Source organism: Carassius gibelio, chromosome B24, assembly GCF_023724105.1.
Source record: "Carassius gibelio isolate Cgi1373 ecotype wild population from Czech Republic chromosome B24, carGib1.2-hapl.c, whole genome shotgun sequence".
NCBI lineage: Eukaryota > Metazoa > Chordata > Actinopteri > Cypriniformes > Cyprinidae > Carassius > Carassius gibelio.
The window spans coordinates 15,677,330-15,700,900 of record NC_068419.1 but is presented as its reverse complement, the minus strand read 5'-3'; the positions used below and the strand labels follow the sequence as shown (position 1 = coordinate 15,700,900).

The following is a 23,571-nucleotide window of genomic DNA, read 5'->3' as shown; positions in this document are numbered from 1 at the left end:
TTTCGATTTCGTTTGAAGTATATCGCCTTGAGGTTAAGACTGTGGCAAAGCTCTGGGATGGAGTGCCCTCTAGAGGAGCTCCTGGGCTCCAGCTGAAGATCGTGACAACAGTATGATTTTTTTTTTTGTTGTTGTTGTTGTTTTTAATTTAATCGAATTAGACTTTGTATTTTGCTATAAAAATTATACATTTTAAAAAGCTGATAAATTTTTTATAGACTAAAGACAAATCTTATTGCTGTTATTAGGTGGCTGGCACAAATAATGAATGTAATTGGAGTGATATATTTTTTAAGCACACTGTCCCTGCTGCATGGTATGATTTCTGGTAATAATTTAAAACCCACACATATTTAAATCAGTTCAGGAGTCCTGACAACTCCTGGTGCTCCCAATCCGGGCAATTGCATGCACAGTTGTTGTGTTCAAAATGCCATACTATCATACTACGCTTACTTTTTCTGCAGAATCCAGTATGTATTCTGTTCATGTGCAAATTTTCTGTATGCAGGAATTACCTGGGTGACCTACTATATTTAGCAGAATCTGCTAAATATAACTCAAGTAAACTGAAATCAGTAAATAAGCTGTGTTCAGAATGGCATACTTCCACACAACTCCTATTATATTGCAGTATGCTGCGTGTATAATGTCAATATTAAGAGAATGTTCTGTATGCATGGCATGCCCTGATCACCTGCTACATTTGCTGAAATTTGATGTATGCATCTGAAGACACTGCATGGGATACTGTTTCCCAGAACGCAATTCACTCCATGTAATGTTTCATCTTCAAACGTGTCAGTGAACTGGAGACGGGGAATGGTAAATATAAAACACTTTTATACATACATGCTACTGTAAACAGCAAACTATCGCTGTTTATCTAAAAACAATATCATAAGTAGGACATAAATTGTACTTTAATCTCTACAGCACGTTTCCGATCAAGTCAAATGACACCACCTTTATTTCTATAGTGTTTTATACAGTACAGATTATTTTAAAGATAATTGAATGATAAAAATATTGAAGTAATAGAATATATAAGTAGCGCAGTGGGTAAAAGATGTGTGATGAAAGATTTTGAGTTTGAGGCCGCCCTTTACCAAAACTTGTTCTAGGCTACTCCTTTTCCCACCACATATCAGATCAGAAAGGCATTTATTTTTAAAACTGGAAATAAAACTTCTTATTAATAATACAGTATTATTAGGTGGTTAGCACAGGGAGGTTTTTGTCCCAAAAAAGTTGCATTCATTTAATAATATTTTTAAGTATGATAATTTAAACACACTATGTTATTGCATACTGTTTTATGTTGTACTACAGTACTGAAATATAAATAGTTACCTCCTAACTACTATTTACACAATTATTAATTCTGCTCATTGTGTAAAGTCTATTAATTATGAAATGAGTTGAATTTGGCAATATAGCATTGTTTACTATGAATTCTTAATTAACAAGCGTTTGTAAAAAGAATGGTTGATGCATTTATTTGTGAGGTAACAACTTCAGTAGTACCAACCACGCATGTAAAATGACAACATTTCTCAAATAAAGACCACATGCTCATATAATGACGTTCGTTAGGCGTGATCTTTCGCTCTCTCACATATACACGCGTGCGCGCAAATTCCTCGCGTAGCACTGTTGGGGAAAGAGAATGAGAGGGAAGGAGGGGTGAAGACTCAACTTCTGTCAACAGAAGGAAACGCTTTCTTTTTATGCCAGTAACAAAACTCTCGGCCTGTTTTCGTACTCTGGTCAGATGATCGTCTCTGGACTTTATCTGTGATTAACAATATCTAATGGGATTAAAGAGGCTCAAGTTACCGATGCGTACAAGCGAACTGTCGAAGTCCGTTATATTAAACTGTGTCAAACATTTAAGAGAACGCCTAAACTAACTTTTTGAAGGATGGGGCATAATTTTATATTAGTTCGACGATTTGAGATCCGCGCGTTCAGCTGAAGAAAAACGAATGGAAGAATGGAAATACTTATTTAGGATAATATCTTAACTAGCTAACGTTAGTTGTGTAGTTGTTTTTAGAGATGTGCTATTCTTGCATATCCGTTTGCCACGTTTGAAGACTCGAACGATTCGAAACCGTCGTTTCCTTTAAAGAAGGCCAACTCGTATATTATCCTTCACATGTGTGGGTTTCCCCTCAAACTAGACCATGAGTCATTTTGACTGGCTTAAATGCTGTTGAAGTTGACCAGAAGGATAAATCCACCCATTACAGAATGCTGGTGTGAGGGTACTGAATATGGCATCGGCGATTTTTGAGGGCACATCCCTGGTGAACATGTTCGTCAAGGATTGTTGGGTTAACGGGATACGCAGGCTCATCATTAGAGGAGAGGAAGAGGAGTTCTTTGAAATAAGGACTGAATGGTCGGACAGAAATATACTCTACTTGCACAGAAGCTCCTCAGATTTGGGAAAACTTTTAAAAAGACTGGTGGAGTCTTTCCCTGAAGACGGAGATTTATTAAAGTCCCCACTGATAAAAGGTAGGTGCCAAGTGTTATTAAATTCTACTCGAATCATCTATTCTATTCTATTCTATTCAACAAATCATTTTTCGTTTACTCGATTTATTTAATATTTTGTTTACTTTTGCTTCCTGCATTTTAAAGAGAAAAATACCTTTGCAAATCACAACATTTCTGAAGAACTATTCGCCTCATCTGTGACTTAATAGCGCAATAAAACATCTCTACTCGATTACACTAGACTACTCTTCTCTACACTTGGAAATCTGTGGTTATTAACTCAATGAGCTATTTTAGCCAAATGAAAATGACTTGTGTTGATGTTATGTAGTAAGGCTTATTGAAGTAGTCATATCAAAAATATGACATCATAAAAACAGTTATGCCTACTGTACTGTATTCTACTTTAAAAATCCAGATGTTTTCCACTAAAAGTACCCACTGGAAGCAAATGTGTTTATTGGTTTGGGAACAAGGTTCAAGTATTCTACTTAATAATTCATACTGTACTAGACACAGTGACACACAAACCAGACCTATCATGTGGCTCTTTGCCTTTTGAAACAGATGACTCAGTGACTAGAGCTTTCTGAATATAGAGCAGCCTTTTTTTAATTCTTTTTTTTTTAGATTTCACATGCCAGGACAGAACATTACACATATCACCCTACTAAGGAAATAAGCATTCACAACTTTTGAAAACAATATCACCGGCACCTGGACATTGTATGTCTGAGTTATAGCAACTTTATTTTTCATGGCGAATCATCGAAATTCGCCAGGCCACCATGGACATGCCCTTCGACAAAACCTCAAGATCTTCCCAATTTAACATCGCAAAGGCCTTTAGATTAGGCATACCAAGTTTGGTGTTGATCGGAATACATTCATCGGAATACAGGAGGAGTTCGTTAAAATATAACGCATGGAAATGACAAAAATTAAACAAAATTTGCTCATAATATTAAAAATAACCGACTTACTGTTGGGTTTAGAATTTTGCTCCAAGAGTCTTTTTTTGTAGGTATTGGTGTGCCAATTTTTGTGCATGTATGTGAAACATAGCTGGAAGGCTGTTGATTTTCTTAGTATAGGTGGCGCTGTTGAGCCAATTTGCCACACCCTCTTCTGAATCCTCGCACCATCGGTGCTCGGGCCCTAAATATATTGCTTCACTGACTTATATCATTACTGAGGCTGAGTGTGTGTTGTAAAGGGTGCCTCCTAAATTTAGCCCCCCATGGCATCCATGACCACAAACACACACATACACACCCTTTAATGTTTTATGGGGACTTCCCAAAGACGTAATGGTTTTGAACAAACTGTATTTTCTATCTGTTTATCCTAATCCTACCTCTAAAACTATTTTAGACTTTCAAAACACTTAGTTCTATATGATTTGGAAGCTTGTTTCCTCACGAGTCCCAAAAAGTCCCCACAAGGTCAAAATTTTCTAATACACTTGTATGACTATATTTGTGGAGGCATTTGGTCCTCATAATGTAGTGAATAACAGTACAAACGTAAACACCCACACTTGTATTTGTGAATTACATGGAAATTGCATAACATGTATAGATCCATGGCTGGAAAACTCACTGCAACAATCCCAGTGTGAATATGTAGATAAAGCAGGGCTGCACAATTAATCAAATTTCAAATTGCCACCATAATTACATAATCGTTCAAAGCGGCAATTAATTGTTTAAAGTCCACTTATGTTATTCTGAGTGTCTATTTTTTATTATTTTTTATATACTACTATGCATATTTTAACTTTTTTATTACTATTTAAAGAAAAAACAAATTAAATGCAAAATTTAACATTTGATGCTTAGTACTTTAGAAAAGCAATAAAGGCTTTTCAGTGTGAGTGTTTTCAGCTTGTTTATTTTTATATACAAATATGGCATGTAGTTGCTTCAAACAATGATATAAACATCATTCAATGTAAATTGTGATAAGTGATAATCATAATTAATAATCATAATTATCAACTAATACTAGCACTTACCTTTTATTTTCTTGTCTTTCATATTGTTTTTTATATATATATATATATATATATATATATATATATATATATATATAAATAACAACAACCTGGCTATGTGTTCTGTACTAGACTAACTGAGACTTGTCATGGCACTTGTATACTGTTGTTCTCTTGTTGATCTAGTTGCTTCTATTGTTCTCATTTGTAAGTCGCTTTGGATAAAAGCATCTGCTAAATTATTAAATTAAAATTTAAATTTAAAGGGAACAATCGACAAATATGATTTTTGTCATTATTGTTCAGACCTAAGATAGTGTTAATGCTTAACAGTTAAATAAACAAACATAACTAGATATGTTTGCTCTTATTTTTGTCTTTTTCAACATCAGACAGGTTTCTTGTGAAACAGTTTTGTTCTTATCAGTTCAGTACATCTGCTTGGGTGGACTGCATGTTAAGCCACATCATGCTTGTTTTCAACATTATTATATGCTGAGTAGCTAATGTTAATCTGAATGTGTTATGTGTTACTGAGGGACAGTTTGAAATTTGAATGCTGATTAGGGGATAAAATCAATAAACTCTGAGAAAAAACGGGTATCAAAGTGGTTTCTCATTCCCCCCATCTGCGTGGTGCCTGTTAACACTGGTTACTCTTTTGTTATCCATATGGAAACTTTTCAAATGGTGACAAAATGTTAGCAGAATGTTAACTTTTTGGAGGTAGACAACATGAAAGTGTCTTTTAAAACTCAAAAAAGACCCTAGTTTTTACCCCACATAGGCTTAAATCTATAGACCACAGGAAACAAAAACTTCCACTGCAAATCCTGACAGGAAGATCACCGGAAGAGCATGGATATCTGTTGGGAAAACAGCATAGTTGGATTAAGTCACATTTAGCTTGTATCTTGTTTGGGAAAGAGTCGTATCTTCCTTAAAGGCACACTATAGGATTTTCACAAAAATAAACTGTAGACTCTTACAAAAATAATCCATTACTTTATGATCCACTAGAAGTGTGTGGTGGTGTTTTTGTCTACATAGATATTGTCCTTTGCCTGTATTTTCTTATTTGAATCTTCTATTGCTGTGCTCATTTCTGGGCTGCATCCTTTATCGAGTGGGTGTGTTGTCTGTGTCTGAAGCTTTGGAAGCTCAACTAATTTGTAATATCTTGACACTAAAACAATTGACTAATGTTACTATTGTCTTACTAACTTGTCAGATCGATATCCATAATTCATACATTTTTATGATGACACAATTGTTTATTGGCGAGCTAGAATGAAGACCGCTCACTCGCAAATAAAAAATAAATAAAAAATAAAAAATGCATATTTAATGCAATATTTAAAACCATACTTGCAAAACACCTAATCGTTTATCTTCCCATAAATAGTCCACTTTTGAGTTACTGCAGGTTGGGCTGTGTGTGTGTTCTGGCAACTTATATCATGTCAAGGTTAAGGGGTGCACACTTCTGAATGAGCTGAGCCTATTCATGAGGAGGGCCAAGGTTTGAATATTGTTAACAAACAGTAACTGAAAACAGTGTTAATTTTGGCAGGCATTTTTGATTTAGTCTTGAGACAAAAATGCTTAATAGTCTTAGTCACATTTTAGTCATTTGAGTCTTTCATTGTTTTAGTCGACGAAAAGTCATTGCATTTTTGTCAACTTTAAGTCACTACTTTTAGTCAGCCAAACTGTAGTTACCAAAATTTATTTTGGTAGCTATTTTATATGTTGTTTTCAAATTAAAATAATCATTGATTCTTCTCTGTTTAGAACAAATCAATTAAGCTTATGAGAAATTTGAATCAAGGACTGAATTTGGAAAACCTTGAATAAATTATGACAGTTTTCATTTTTGGATGAACTATCTCTTTAAGTGAAAAAGGATCAACTTATAAATTAAATATATATATATATATATATATATATATATATATATATATATATATATATATATATATATATATATATATATATATATATATATATATATATATTTATTTAAAGAGGCATAATAAGACAAATACAATAGAGATACAAATTAAACTCATTTTAGTTTGTCTACATCTCGTCTTAGTCACATAAAAAAATCTAAATTTTTCATCTTCGTTAATGAAATTAACACTGACTGAAAATCCTACAGTTACCCATTATTCATAATTTTTTTATATATATGTATATATTATTTGCTGAAGTGTGAATGTACTTTTGCATCTGTCTGACTCATGCTACTGGAGTGTTATCAAAAACACTTCTACACTTATATTTTCTGTCCAGAGTAATTTTAAAGGTATAACATTAACAGCATAACTCTGTGACTATAGAGTCAAAATGGTCTAAAAATGATTTAATGACCTAAAACTGTACTGCCCTGAGAGGTGTCATCAGCATGAGACATTAGTAATGAACAGTCATTACATCAGCTTGGACTTTTGTAGACTCTTCACAGGCTGAATTAGAAGGGCAGCCCTCACTAGGCCCAGATAGGGCCCACAATATTAATCTACAACAATAAATCTGTTTCACTTTAAATACATTTAAACTACTATATGTTTAAACTACTACTATACTATATGTTTTTGGGAAAAACAGTTCAATCATGACAACTCTGAGAAGATTTTAGCATGGTGATGGATATGACAATGTTAATGTTGACTACTAACAATTTATACATGTTGACTTACATATCTGAATGAAAAAAAAAACATGAATTCCTTAACATTGCAATATATGTTTATTGCTCTTAAAATTACAAAATAAAAGACTAAGAATGCATTACTTTGCACTTGTATAGAGATAGCATTCAATAAAACCTTGAAGCCTTGAAAACACATAGCTTACTGAAACAAGCTTACTGAACACATAGGGCCTAGCTTACTGAAAAAAAGTTTTTCTTTCAGATGAAAATAACAACAACTTGATGTCTAGCATTCAATAAAAAAAGGTCACCCAAAATACTTGTTTAGAGCAATTGAAAGAATACAGTAACCAATGTAAACTTGAGGGCTTTAAGCTAATACAGAGAGTGCTTTTACAAACAAACAAACAAAAAAATAACAGTGGGAGCCAGCAGCCTGTCAAAAAATCTCCGAATGCTCCACGTGAATCTTTGGCGTTCCGCCCTTTTTCTATCGTATCTAATGATTTTAGTTAATATGCATGAGGGAGAGAGAGAGAGAGCAAGACAGCGCTCGTGTAGTTTGAAGACTGTGAGTGCGCGAGCGCGCGTGAAACTTTGGTGTTTCGCTCTTTTTCTATTGTGTTTAATGATTTTGATTAATATGCACAAGGGAGAGAGAGAGCAAGAAGCGCTCGTGTTGTTTGAAGACTGTGAGTGTGCGCGCACAGCCGGGGATCTCTCTCGTACGCGCCCTGTCAGGCCCAGCAGTCATTCTATTCTACATCACTCACCGATCAAATAAGGCTTTGACAGCCGCCAAAAAAAAGATCAATGCAGAAAACCCCCTGGATTGGTTATATAACGTTGGACAGAATGTTGATCCGGCCATCGCGTATATTCAGCGCACATAAGGTAAACGTTTTGCAAACGTTTTTTAGAGAAATAAAAACGGGTAGACGAATCGATGCGCATATTTTGCGTTGATGTATTTTTTGCGTCGACGTCATTGATGACCTCGCCACGTTGTCCCAGCCCTACTGTAGTTGTAGATTATTGCTGCTGCTGCAAAATAATGGGGGCAAAAATAAATTCATGTTTCTTTATTATTTAAAAACTAATGCAAACGTATCAAGATATATATATAGAATATCATACATTTTAGTTACAAAATCGAGATTTTTATATATATGTCACCAATCACGGAAAGTAGGGACAAAAGTCGGTTCTGGGGCATTTTGAGTTATTCACAGATTCTGAAAGTGTAGTCTCCAATCTTTCCAACGATGTGTAACACATGGAAATCTGACAATATTTTTAAGAAGTTGTGGCCATTTGAATGTAGGCACTCAAAAAAGCTCAAAAGGCTGAAAAATGGCCTCTAAACATTGTGCAGTTCTCACCTGTTCTCACCTGCTGGGAGTGACAATAGGGCTCATTTACATCTCATTTAGATAAGCCATACCCCCTGTAAAGCTCCCCCTGTAAAGCTGCATGGTTGCATAGCAACGACAGACACAATGGGAAAAATCGGACCGCATACTATTAATAATATAGGAGAATGTGCATTGTGAATGTCAGTAATTTATCTTTTTTGACTTTTATAAAAATGATTTAGAGGCTGAAATATGTGAGTTTTATCTTTTTATAAAACCTTTTTTGCCAAAACTCTATTTGAACTTGTGCAGTGTAGATAATGTTGCAAGACACTACTTTAAAATCTGGCCATAATTTTTAATGTTATTATTTTAATGTTTATGTAAACAAAAAGTACATATTGATGCTAATTTTATTTGTTATTTGCTGGTTTTCTACATAAAACTTGGTGAATTGATTTCATTGTGTAGCATTAGGACTTTTTGAACAGGATTCTGTGATAACCGATGAGCTATGAGCTAGCTAATAACAATAGGTAGATATGGGAAGGTCTAAACATGGACTAAACATGAGATAACGTGCACGTGTTCTTAGAATGAACACAAAACGACAAACTTTGATGTTTATGGAAACTCACCCCATAAGAAACAGAAAAGTATTCTTGCAGATCTCAATGCCTCCAATGAAATAAGTAGTTCGGGCACACTTTCTCTTTGTCAGGGTCTTCTTTGTGGATGTAACCATCTCTGAAGTTTGCACTGTGCGTCTGTTTGCCTCTAAATGTCCAATAATTTGCATGTCCTGCCACTCTTTTTCCGCAGCTTAAGAATCCAGCCGTATGTTGTACATAATGTCTGGATCTGAACTTTCATCGTCGCTCAGATCGTCTTCAGAATCAGTGAGCGCTTGTTCATAAGCATCCGGCTTGTCGAAGAAGTACTTCAAAACATTTTCGGTGTAACGGCCACGGTTCAGCTCGTCTGCGATCATCTTTGCGGCGTCTATCTTCATTGAATTTTGATATCAGCTAGAGCCGGCCAGAGTGCTGCATAATAAGTAGCCACGCTTCCCTCGGAGGGCGAGGGCAATAACAAAAGAAACAAAAGCCGGCTTATCCAGTATGGAAATACAGACAGACAATGACACGCCCCTACTGCGTGCTTGAATCTCCGAAAAACAAGCCGATTTCAACTTCAAAATGTACGCTTTTAAATATACCAATACTGCTATCTCAAACACGGCGAGGCTTCTTCGTGATCTCAACTAACAGATTCTGCAAAAAAACGAAAATCACCAATTTTGAAAAAAAACGATTCTTTCTCATTTTGCTCGAAAGTTGTGCTTCCGACTTTTGTCACTGGTTTCCGTGACGGGTCACATATGTACAGTGTTTCCCACAGCCTTTCACTCTATTTGTGGCGGCACTCCCCGCCCCCATATACAATATATGTATATGTATATGCAAATAAATTTTCTGCCAGCAGGAGGCGCTGTAAGAGCGGGAGAGATAGAGGTTTCTCCAGTAATGGGCTGTAAAGCAGTGCTGAGCTCACAAATGCTGCTTTATCAGGCATTACGTGCAAGATGAAATGAAACTGACATAAAAAAAATTCTGAATACAGTCGGTTAAAAAAAACGGTTTTTGATTTTGAAACATGTATTGCTCATGTTTATTCAGTGAAGTCAAAGCCTTTTGGAAAATCTATTTGTGGCGGTGGGTTTTGATATTGTGGCGGCCTGCCACAAATAAATCAATGTGTGGGAAACCCTGATGTATATGGCCCAGCCCTGGTGTGGACATACAGTGGAATGAACACAGGACCACGGTGCTACAAAAATACAGATGTCCAGATGGTCCATGTTTCAGGAGGTAGGTGGTTTGAGTGGGGTTTCAGATGGGAGGCGGGGTGATTTGAGTTCAATGCTCTCACAGCCTGGTGGAAAAAGAGCGGGTTCTGATTCTCTGGTACAGTCTTCCTGATGGTAGGAGCGGGAAGAGACTGGGAGGGATGGATGGGGTCCTTCACTTACTGTTGGCTTTGCTGGAGCATTGTGTAAGGAAAATGTCCAGGAGGGAGGGGACAGGGGCACCGACAATCTTTGCAACTGTTTTCACTGTCCACTGGAGGGTCTTGCAGTCTGCTGCACTACAGTTCCCATACCAGAGAGTGATGCAGCTGGTCAGCACGCTTTCAATGGTGCCCCTTTAGAATGTGGTGAGGATGGGTGAAGGGAGGCTTACTCTTTTCAGCCGGCGGAGAAAGTGTATCAGAATCGTACCAGAGTTCCCCCTTTGGTTCGGTTCGATTGGGCAGGAGAGAAAGCAGCAATCGCACTCGGGTGCGCACCAAAAGCGGACCAAACAAGCATACCGAGACCTGCTTGAAGAGGTGGTCATTATGGGATGAGGAAGTGTTTGTTGACAGTTTGAACTTTAGCATGGCAGCTCATGGACAAACTTGGAGTAGTGAGGAGGTGCGGAGCCTCATAGAAATTTGGTCAGATGACCATGAGCATGTCAGAGTTAAGAAGAATTAATGCACGCCTCCCCTTGAAGTTACGAGCGATTCCCGCTCGCCGTTTGCAGTGCATTAGAACGTTGTTTTCAAGCCGCATCCGTGCTTCATTATAGAAATGTTTTTTTTTTTTTTTTGCATATTGTGGTGTATACAAACAATGTAATAGATTATGGCCAGGGACAAAACCAGCCTGCGCAGTTGTGTTGTTGTGTAGTCTCCGTGTTGTTTGCTGGTTTTTCCTCTAATGTTGGAATTTTCCTGCACGTAAATTCTGACCAAACGAAAAGCAGTTTAGGAAATACGTCATGGCCAATGAGTGATATAAATGTTGTCATGTGGCCACCATCATGTGACCACGGACCAAAGCAATCGGTGTGGTGGGAAAAGGAACCATTCAACCAGCTGTGCCACTGTAGTGTGTTTCATCGCTGTTGCTGATGAGACCTACCACAGTTGTATCATCTGCGAACTTGATGTGGTTGGAGCTAAATTTGACAGTGCAGACGTGGGTCAGCATCATGAAGAGCAGGAAATGTAACAGCCCTTTCCATAATCACGAGCTCAATCTGTCAAAATAAATGTAAGGACAGTTAATAATATCCTTAGTTTTACCATCAGTTCAAGCCCGAAAGGGGAACAGAGTGGTGTGACATACACAGTGATGCATCTCATATGTGTTTTCAGTAAACGAGCGTATGTTAAAGACAGCTGACTCCACTGTGACCCTCTCTCTCTCTCTCTCTCTCTCTCTCTCACACTCTCTCTTACACAAACACACGCAACACACAAAACCCTGCATTCAGTAGCAAATACTTCAACTAATAACAAAACATACTTACAGTAGCTGATTTAGAAGCACCAGATTGTCGGTCAAAGTCAGAATGACCACCTCTCCTAGGTTCACGAAACAGTTCATCCATAAAGTGCATTGCTGTTCTGTTGTAAGTAATCTTAAAGAATCCTAAATGCATCTACTTTGGGAAGACCAAATAAAGTGCTTTTGCTTTTGCCTAGATACACACAGCATCTCCCTGACATGGCTGCTTCAACACTAACTGCGGTTACTGAAACCATGCCACCTTTGTGTGAACATTTGGGCGGCATTAAATATTTCCACATAGTGATGTAAACATGTGGGGGTGTGTTTGAATGAGACATTTTGGGGGTGCGTGGCAGAGTCTTAACTTTGATAAAGAATATCTTTTTGGATTAGAGACTTTAGTCTTTGTAATACAGACCTTCTTTATGCACCAAGAGCTTGTAACACTTCAAAGAGAAAGGAAAAAATTAAATTGCATCATATAACCCTTTTAAATGCAGTTGTCTCCTTTTATATTAATTGTGTCCAAATTAAAATTTGTAATATAGAAATGTTTCTGCTGAATGTTTGATGACTGAATGCGTATGCATGCTGTTGCTATGCACAAGGAGACTGAACTGCTGTAAGGCTCCATTAATTAGGCATATATAATTAGCTAGGCGAATGCCTATTTTACTCTAACACAGTGTGTACACCAGATGCCAGTGCCTCAGCATGACAAAGTTAATAGACCCGCTATGTTAGGTAAAGCTGTCCGCATTGTATGCAGTGCAATATGGTGAAAGCAACAAAACTTCTGCTGCTGCTGCTATAATATTCACTAACATTTCAAAACTGAGTTAAAGTACACGCTGTTGCTGTTCATGATATTCACAATATTGTAGTAGGGATTTACCATGCAAGCTGTTGCGGTTGTAATATTTAATCAGAATTTGCTAAGCATAATAATAAATCTACTGTAGCGGCACTAAACCTGCAGTAAGCCCTGTTGAATAAGCAAAGTTATAAATGCCTACTACACTATAAATAGTTAAATTACCCTCCGTGAGTTATCACAAAAATTTTATGCAATTAAAGCAAAATCTGCTGCCACTGCTATATCAGCAACAATAATGACTTTCTATGCAAGCTGCTACTCACATTATTTCTAACCTTGCATCTGAATAGCTATGCATACTGCTGAACAAAAGTACTTTTTAATAAATAAAAAACACAACCAATTAATGTTTATTTCGCTTTGAAGAGATATATAAACCCTGTTGAATTGAATAGCAAAATAATAAAATGTCTAATTCACTACTATCCAAGCATTATTTTAACATTTATTAAAATTCCCTAAACTAGCAATCTAAGCTATGCATACTGCTACTACAGCTGCACAAAAGTACTTAGAATTGCTATAAGTGTCTTTATCAACAAGCAAACACAATCAAATTTAGCTTATTCGCTTTGAAGAGTTCACAAAATATACCAAGCCCTGTTAAATAAGCAAATAAATAAAATGTCTGTTTCACAGCTGCCGCTGCTATATTAGCAACAATAATTTGACTTCCTGCTGCTAATATTATCTCTAACATTGCATATGAATTTGCTATTTACGCTCCTGCTATTAAATTCTCTATATGCAATTTGAACAACGATGCATATTGCTGCTTCAGCTGCACAAACATACTTAGAATTGCTATAAGCCCCTTTTAAATAAACAAAATGTAAATGATGCCTATTCACTTGAAGAGTTCACATGTATATTGAATATTGAAAAATGTAAAAGTCTAAATAGCCATGCATACTGCTGCTACAGCTGCATGAAAGTACTTAAAATTACTATAAGAAATTAAATATTTCACTTCAAAGAGTTCACAAAATCTCTGTATGCCCTGTTAAATAAACAAAGTAATTATTTCTACATGCTTCGCTATTGTTGGAAAGTTCCTGCTTACGCTCATTATTTCTGTACCTTTCTTAGATTTTATTATGATTTTTACTTCAGCAGATCAGCACACTGCTCAAACAACAGATTTTTGGCACAAAAACTAAAACTGAAAACTCTTTGGGATTGGAATAATACTAAAAAAAGAAGTAGAGGTGCTCCGATCATTATGCGCATCTCGTCAGTAAAGCCGGTTCTCTAATCAGCGGTTAATTCCATCAGGTGCGTGATTTCACATAGAGCAGCTGTTACTACACAGAGCCGTTGTTTATAGAGAAGATGCGCAAATCTACTTCATTTTCAGCGTTTTTTGGTGCATCTTCTCTATTAACAACAGCTCTGTGTAGTAACAGCTGCTCTGTGTGAAATCACGCACCTGATGGAATTAACCGCTGATTAGAGAACCGCCTTTTACTGACGAGATGCGCATTAACGATCAGCCGATCGTGATCGAAGCACCCCTGAAAAGAAGACTTTGCCTCCCACATTCTGGAAACCGAAAAACAACTGCCTACATTCAAGAGAGAATAAGTCTCCTGTTGAATCTACTTGCTGCATGAACTTGGTACTTGCAAAATGCTACAAACGATTGTGGTTCTTGAAACAAAGTTCCTTGCTGGACTTCCAAAACAGGCAGAACACACAGCAGATCATCATCATAGACCCCCTCAGCATACAGCCGGTGAGTCCCATGAATCTAGTGAATCTCAACAGTTTATACAAAGTGTAGAGGAACGAGCTGAAACTGATCATTACAGTAATCGATGGCACAAACAGGGACGAGACCCAAATGCACACCAGGTTGTCATGAGTTTCTCGTATTGCTGCAGTAGCATCATCTATTCCAGATTTGGCTATGACAAGGCTTGTGAATACTGGTATTCTACCACCCCCCTATACATCTTGAGAACAGATTTTAAGAAGTAATGGAATGCGGGTGAGTAATCCCCAAATGTGATTAAACATGTATCAGATCAGCAAGCATCTAACATCTCACCAGATATATTATCGCTCTCCAGTATCTCCACTTCTAAGCTTCTCACAGAAAATGGAGGAACTTGTGTATTTCTGGGACCAAACTCTCCCACTCATTTACTGCAAGACCCTAGATATCAACAAAAAATGGCGGACCCCACAACCACCAAAGCCTGTGGGCCCAACTCGTCCTCCTCCTCCTGTGAGAGCTCTCTGGCCGCTGCCACAGTGCCAGGGCCCAAACCCTCCATCTGCTGTAGGTGAACCAAAAACAACTGATAGCAGATCTCAGTGGTATGTGTCGGGTCCCTGCTATAATAGCAGCAACATTAACAAATTTTTACAGAACAAGCGGGAACCCAGTGTGCCTGTAGCTTTCTCTGTTTCTGTTTTATCACGTGATAGAAAGTCTATGGCCTTCTCAAGCTGAAGGGCTAACTCATCTAATCTGCAGCCTTTTATGCATCAAACTAAGACTGCTGTAAATACACAAAGCACTGCCATCAAGTAAGCATTTTTAAACATTCGCTTGCTCAAAAAAAAAATCAATAATAATTTCTAATAAATAACTTGATAACCACAAACAACCTGGATTTTATGTTTCTAAATGAATCATGGCTAGAAGATCGCTGCAGTACAACAGTCATCAATGAAACAACCCCTCCTAACTTTAATTTTATGAGTGTCTGCAGAACTGTTTGGAGAGGTGAAGGCCTAGCTGCTCTATTTAAAGATGTCTATCAATGCAAGCAAGTGTCATTTGGTGATTACTTGCCTTTTGAATAGGGTGTCAGGAGAAATGGGCAGGATTCAAATGCGGGTTTACACAAGGCTTTATTTAAGCAGAGGAGTCAGAGCGGGTGAGTCACGTTCACTGGATTACTCGTAGTGACTGGATGAATAGTCGAAGCATATGAATCACAGCTAGAAGATCCGAGCTAATGAAACGAGTAACAACAGTCTGACAATAGACAGAGAACCACAGGGAATGATAAAGGGAAAAAATTAGAAGAACATAGTGCAATGGCGAGCAATTAAGGTTCACAACACAGAAACAAGGAGGGCGGGGAAAACTCAAACAGGTAGACGCGGTGAGCTGACAAGTGATACAAACACACACACACCAAAAAGGCAGGTGATTAGACCCGAGACCCGACAGTACCCCCCCTCCCAGGAGCGTCACCTGACGCTCTAGGAAGGGCCCTACCTCGATGCCGCCTGAAGTCCTCAATCAACGAGCGGTCCAGAATGTCCCGGGACGGCACCCAGCACCTCTCCTCTGGACCATAACCCTCCCAGTCCACAAGATAATGAAACCCCCTGCCGCGGCGCCGCTCATCGAGTAATCTCTTAACCGTATAGGTAGGAGATCCATCCACAAGACGAGGGGGCGGGGGGGTGGGCCGACTACAAGCAGGATTAAGGGGGGAAGAGAACACCGGCTTGACCCTGGAAACATGAAACACCGGGTGAACCCGACCAAAAGTGGGAGGGAGCTTGAGCCTGATCGCCACCGGACTAACCACCTTGGTGATGCGGAATGGCCCAATGAATCTGGGTGCCAGCTTACGAGAAGGCGCCCGGAGAGGCAGATCCTTGGTAGAAAGCCAAACCCGCTGACCACACACATAGGCAGGAGGAGAGGATCGGTGACGATCAGCTGCGGTCTTGGTTCGGCCAGAGGTTTGGATCAGAATCCTCCTGACTTTCTCCCAGGTGCGACGGCAGCGCTGGACGAAAGCCAGGGCGGATGGAACCGCTGCGTCGGGTTCCTGTGACGGGAACAGAGGTGGGTTATAACCAACAGAACACTCAAAAGGAGACATACCTGACGCGGCCACCGGAAGAGTGTTATGAGCGTATTCTGCCCAGGAGAGCTGCTGGCACCAGGAACTCGGATTGTTGGATGCTAGACAGCGGAGCATTCTTCCTAGATCCTGGTTGGCCTGCTCACACTGCCCATTGGTCTGGGGATGAAACCCTGAAAACAGACTTGCAGAGGCCCCAATCTGTCTACAAAATTCCCTCCAGAACCGGGAGACGAACTGGGGACCCCTATCAGAAACCACATCCACCGGAAACCCATGGAGACAGAAGACGTGGTCCACCACCAGTTGGGCGGTTTCCCGGGCGGAGGGCAGCTTGGGCAGGGGGATAAAATGAACAGCTTTGGAAAAGCGATCCACCACCGTGAGAGCAACAGTGTTACCCTTCGACGAAGGAAGCCCAGAGACGAAATCAAGGGCAATGTGTGACCAAGGACGGGAAGGGATAGGGAGAGGGGTTAGCAGACCATCAGGAGGACGATTGACCGGCTTACTTTGGGCACATGTGGGGCAGGCCAACACAAACTGTCTAACATCGGCGGCCACAGTATGCCACCAGAAACGCTGTCGGATGGCAGACAACGTTCTCCGAATACCTGGATGGCAGACTAACCTGGACGAGTGACCCCACTCAAGGACCTCAGAGCGCAGCGCAGCCGGCACCGGCAACCTGCCCGCCTGGCACTCTCCTGGCACCTGCACCCCTCGACCGGCCTCCTCAACTCGCTGCTCGATACCCCATGAAAGAGCCCCGACCACCACCCCCTCAGGAAGGATGGCCTCGGCCGCAACCTCCCCTCCTGGAGCACCGAACAGACGAGAGAGGGCATCGGATTTGGTGTTCTTAGAGCCCGGCCGGTACGAGAGGGTGAAGTTGAACCTGGCAAAGAAGAGCGCCCAACGGGCCTGGCGCGAGCTCAGCCTCTTGGCCGAACGGATGTATTCCAGGTTCTTGTGATCCGTCCAGACTAAGAAGGGCTGCACTGACCCCTCCAACCAGTGACGCCACTCACCCAAGGCCAATCGTACCGCCAACAGTTCTCTATTGCCGATGTCGTAATTATGTTCTGCAGGGCTGAGACGACGAGAGAAGAATGCACAAGGGTGGAGCTTCCCATCGTGGAGGGAATGCTGAGATAGAACTGCGCCAACCCCGACGTCCGAAGCATCAACCTCAACAATGAACTGGGCCTCAGGATCTGGAACCAACAGAACAGGTGCAGAGACGAAACGGGACTTTAAAATGTCAAAGGCTACCTGCGCCTCCCGGTTCCATCTGAAGGACACCTTAGTGGAGGTTAAGGCTGTGAGCGGTGCAGCGATCTGACCAAAATTTCTGATGAATCACCGGTAGAAGTTGGCAAAACCCAGGAATCGCTGCAGAGCCTTCCGGGAGTCAGGGACCGGCCACTGGGCGACAGCTTCAATCTTAGCGGGATCTGGCTTGATCCCCTCCGTAGAAATAATGTGGCCAAGGAACGTAACTAACTCAGCGTGGAATTCGCACTTCTCCGCCTTGACAAACAACTGATTTTCTAGTAACCGCTGGAGAACCCGTCTGACATGCTGGGTGTGTAACTGGAGAGAAGGGGAGAAAATCAAGATATCATCCAAATACACGAAGACAAATTGATTGATCATGTCACCCAACACGCTGTTGACGAGTCCCTGGAAAACGGCTGGAGCATTGGTAAGACCAAACGGAAGAACCAAGTACTCGTAGTGTCCCGAAGGAGTGTTAAACGCCGTCTTCCACTCATCCCCCTCCCGAATGCACACCAAGTGGTAGGCCTTGCGCAGGTCTAACTTGGTGAAGACGCGAGCTCCCTGTAATAATTCAAAAGCAGAAGACATTAAAGGTAGAGGGTACCTGTTCTTAATAGTAATGTCATTCAAACCTCTGTAATCAATACAGGGGCGCAGGGAGCCGTCCTTCTTCTGAGCAAAGAAAAAACCTGCACCAGCAGGAGAGGAGGAATGGCGGATGAGCCCAGCTTGAAGTGACTCACGTATATATTTGTCCATGGCCTCTCTTTCAGGACCCGAAAGGGAATATAAACGACCCTTAGGCGGAGAAGAGCCCGGGAGAAGATCAATGGCACAGTCGTAGGGGCGATGCGGGGGTAGCGAGGTGGCCCGGGCCTTACTGAAGACCGCCCGAAGATCATGGTACTCCGCAGGAACACCGGACAGGTCAGAGGGATCCTCCTGAGGAAGACAAGACACAGAGACAGGAGGAAAAACAGCACCCAAACATGACACGTGACAAGACTGACTCCAGGCTAACACGGAATTGTTGACCCAGTCAATGTGTGGATTGTGTTTCTGTAGCCATGGGTGTCCCAGAATTAAAGGGGCCTTAGGGGAATCAATAATAAACAGCTCAATCAGCTCGCTATGGCTATCAGCAATATGAAGGTTTATCTTGGGGTGATGTGAGTGATGGTGGTAAGGGGACGGCCAGCTAATGACCATGCTGATACGGGACTAACCAAAGGAATAAGCGGTATTCTCCAACGTTGAGCAGAAGCAGCATCGATGAAGTTCCCCTCACCCCCTGAATCCACAAGGGCGAGTCCAGCATGAGATTGGCTCTGGACGGAGAGTTGGAACGGCAGCTGAGTCCGTGCAGCAGGAGAACTTGAACTAAGAACCGTACCCACCAGGACACGCCCCCGACGACAGACGCTCCTGCTTCTGTTGTGGTGTAAGCCGTAAACGATCCAACTGCATGGGCTCCTTCTCAGAGGGCTGTCGGCCGGCAGAGCTGGATGAAGAGGACTCTAGGTGGCGCCACGGGGCGGGAGTTTGCCGTTGTTTGTGGCGGCGGCTGAGACGGCCCTCAATACGGAGCGCGAGACTAATGAGGTTATCCAATTCCCGCGGGAGCTCTATGGCCGCAAGTTCATCTGAAATGGCGAAATCCATTCCTTCAAGAAAGCGGGCGCGCAGCGCGCTCTCATTTCAGCCACACGCTGCCGCTAAAGTCTGGAACTGGATGGCGTAATCAGTGACAGAGCTCCTCCCCTGAGTCAGACGCGATAACTGGGCCACCACCTCGTCTCCCTGAACTGAGCGATCAAATAATTTTGCCATTTCTTGACTGAAATCCATGAAGGTTGTACAACAGGAAGCCCGCGATCTCCATACTGCAATCCCCCATTCGCGGGCACGGCCCGAAAGAAGTGTAAGAACGTACGCGACTTTGGCCTCTTCATTAGCGTAACGCCGGGGCTGCAGAGCGAACACCAGCGAGCATTGGGAGAGGAACGCTTGACAGGCGTTAGGATCGCCATCATAGACCGGCGGATTGTTGGCATGAGGTTCGGGCTCGTGGGACATACCGGTGTGAAGAACGGATGCGCTCGTTGCCTCTCGCTGAAGACCGTCCACCCGTGCGAGGAGCTCGGAGACCCGGGCAGTGAGAGTGTCCACATTCCGCGCGGTGGTGCCGAGCTGGGTGGCTAGCTGTCCTAACAAGACTTCTTGCTGATTGAGAGCCGAGCGGAGTGGATCAGATCCCGCTGAATCCATGATCTGGTCAGACTGTTATGTCAGGAGAAATGGGCAGGATTCAAATGCGGGTTTACACAAGGCTTTATTTAAGCAGAGGAGTCAGAGCGGGTGAGTCACGTTCACTGGATTACTCGCAGTGACTGGATGAATAGTCGAAGCATATAAATCACAGCCGATGAGTAACGCTCCACTGTAATTCGTATGACCGCTGAGACCGGAGAGATGAGGACAGGAAGTTTCCAAGAGCTCTGCGCTTTGTAAGAACAGGGGGCAGAGAAATCAGCTAAACACACTGGAGCCTGAGGACAAGACACGACAAAGGTGAGTGCCAAGAACAGCTAGAAGATCCGAGCTAATGAAACAAGTAACAACAGTCTGACAATAGACAGAGAACCACAGGGAATGATAAAGGGAAAAAATTAGAAGAACATAGAAAACAGGTGGCGAGCAATTAAGGTTCACAACACAGAAACAAGGAGGGCGGGGAAAACTCAAACAGGTAGACGCGGTGAGCTGACAAGTGATACAAACACACACACACCAAAAAGGCAGGTGATTAGACCCGAGACCCGACATAGGGATTGTGTTTAAACGCATTCTTTTTATCACTATTTACAGACCTCCAAAATACTCTTATTGCAGGGCATTTTAATATTCACATAGATCATGCAGAAAACAAAACTACAAAAGTAATGATAACTGTTTTAAACATTTTTGACCTGATTCAGCGTGGACATACTCTAGATTTACTCATCAGTAAACATTTCATCCATTGTAATTAAAGACGTTGCACTATCTGATCACTTCTGTATTTTCTTTTATATATCTTTTATATATATATATATATATATATATATATATATATATATATATATATATATTGTGACGAGCACTCCCAGAGGAATCAGCGTCGCCCTGGAAACCAAACCAAAACACCTGCACGTCCTCGTCACCGGCTGATCGGTCACAGCTGCTCCCCATCAGCCAGCACATTGAAAAGCAGCACATCTTGCACTGAGAAGAGGTTCTCAAACAGAACGCAAAGCTGGACTAACCCCTCTCTCCTATCCCCACAGAAAGCAGCGAGTGACCGACAGCCCACACCCTTTGGAGCACGTCTGGACACCCACTTTCCCCTTCATTGGCACAGAGGAGCACGGAGAGCACACGGGGAGCACCAACCAGCGGAAAGCAGATCAGGACACTTCACCAGGCACCCTTCACTTTTCAATAAACCCACCCTCCGGGGCTTTTGATTTCACGTACCTCTTGTCGAGTGGTTCTTCACCCCGTGACAGTGGTGGAGAATGCGGGCAGAACAGTGAGGAATCACCGACAAGGTCACCGCCCCAACTCCTAATTTTTTTTTTGCTTTCTGTCAGCAGCACCACGGAAGGCGGCACGCGCGGCCCCGCGATGGAGGACGTCTTACAACGCCTCGCTGAGGTTAGCATCCGCCAGCAGCAAATAGCGGAACACCTCGCCACTCGCCTGGGCAGGACGGAGGATGAACTCGCCGCCGTCCGGGCGGCCGCGGCCCAGCGCGTTCCGCTACCTGAGCCTCGGGCACAAGCAAGTCTGTTGCCCAAGATGACGGCCGATGACGATGTGGAAGCCTTCCTTCAGGTCTTCGAAAACACTGCCCACCGAGAGGGATGGCCAGAGGACGAGTGGGCACGTGCGCTGGCACCCCTACTCACCGGTGAAGCACAGAGGGCTTACTTCTCGCTCCCCCTGACGAGTGCCGACAGTTATGTCGAAGTGAAGCGAGAGATCCTGGCGAGGCTGGGCCTCTCCCCTGTAAGTGCCGCCCAGCAGTTCCACGAGTGGGAATACAAGCCCCGGGTGCCAGCCCGTGCCCAGGCAGCCGAACTCAGCCGCCTCGCCCAGCACTGGCTGTTGGCAGGAAACCCCACACCAACACAGGTAGCGGAACGAGTGGTGGTCGATCGCCTCCTGCGCGCACTACCTCGCACCCACCGACAGGCCGTCGGCATGAGGGACCCACGTGACGTCCGGGAACTAGTGGAGGCGATCGAGCTGGCGGATGCCGTTCATCCCAGCGGGGCAGGGGACCGGCTGCCGCCATTCCCCCGGAGGGTGGTCCAGGAGCGACGCCCGCTCGAAGGCACCGCGCGACCCGTCAGCAGGCCGACGGTTCCCCCACTGCGAGATGAGCCCATGCCAAGTGCCGAACCACCGTCGCCTCCGCGAGCCTGGCTGGCAGGCTGCATCCTTCACCAACGGGTGCCGGCGGGAGCCCCCGAAGCAGATGTGAAGGTGGATGGAAGACGGTTCCGGGCCCTGTTGGACTCAGGCAGTGCGGTCACCCTCATCCAGGCGCGGCTGTGCGCCCCGCGAAGCGGCCGGAAAAACTTCCTACCGATTACCTGTGTGCACGGAGACACTCGTCAAGTACCGGCCCGTGAAATGGTCATTTCGTCCCCCCAAGGCACCTGGCCAGTGGAGGTAGGCCTGGTGAAGGACCTGCCGGTGGCCGTACTGCTTGGAAGGGATTGGCCCGGCTTCGAGAAGCTGCTGTCCGCCGCTACCCAGCCTGCCAGCCCCAAGGGGAACCGTCGAAGACCGAGGCGGCCGCCTGGACCCCGCCGCCGACCGGCCCTGCTCGTCTCCGACAGTGGGAGAGAAGGTGAGGCCCCCTCCCAATCTACTAATCTGTTTTATGATGTCTACCAACAGGCCGCTGGAGGGGGCTCTTTCGCCAAGGAACAGCGGGAGGACGACCGACTCAAGCACTGTTGGAGCCAGGTGCGAGTCGTGGATGGAGAGGACGTCCTCCCCCGGCCCCACCCTCTCCCACATTTTGTCGTAGAGAATGGCCTGCTGCATTGTGTCGCCCAGCGTAGGGGGGAGGAGAAAAAGTTACTAGTTGTGCCTCGTGCCAAGACCGAGACCATTCTGGAGCTGGCCCATTCCCACCCCATGGCAGGACACCTCGCGGCAGCCAATACTGCCCAACGCATCCGCGACCGTTTCCATTGGCCGGGCCTGGACGCCGAGGTAAAGCGGTTCTGCCAGGCCTGCCCGACCTGTCAGGCCACGTCGCCCCGGACTCCTCCCCCCAGCCCGCTCATCCCGCTGCCTATCATCGAGGTGCCCTTCGAGCGGATTGGAATGGACATAGTGGGGCCGTTGCCGAAGTCTGCCCGAGGGCATGAGCACATCCTGGTCATCGTCGACTATGCCACCCGGTACCCAGAAGCAGTCCCCCTGCGGAAGGCCAACGCAAAGTCCATCGCCCAGGAGCTGTTTCTGCTGGCCAGCCGAGTCGGCCTCCCCTCAGAGATCCTGACTGACCAGGGAACCCCCTTTATGTCCCGGCTAATGGCTGACCTCTGCCGGCTGCTGCGGGTGAAGCAGTTGAGGACCACTGTTTATCACCCCCAGACTGATGGCCTCGTAGAGAGATTTAACCAGACCCTCAAGCAAATGCTCAGACGTGTGG

General features: G+C 43.4%; 1 protein-coding gene across 2 annotated transcripts in view; it reads left to right on the top strand.

Moving 5' to 3' along the window:
- The first annotated feature begins 1,642 nt into the window (after window positions 1–1,642).
- Window positions 1,643–23,571, top strand: part of pxdc1b (PX domain containing 1b) — a 46,357-nt gene continuing 24,428 nt past the window's right edge. Inside the window, exon 1 of one of the 2 annotated variants that reach the window (XM_052596721.1) lies at window positions 1,643–2,526. In XM_052596721.1, the coding sequence (XP_052452681.1) occupies window positions 2,280–2,526 (247 nt within the window). In that variant the 5' untranslated portion in view covers window positions 1,643–2,279. The remainder of the gene's footprint in view (window positions 2,527–23,571) is intronic. The other variant, XM_052596720.1, reaches the window with a different exon arrangement.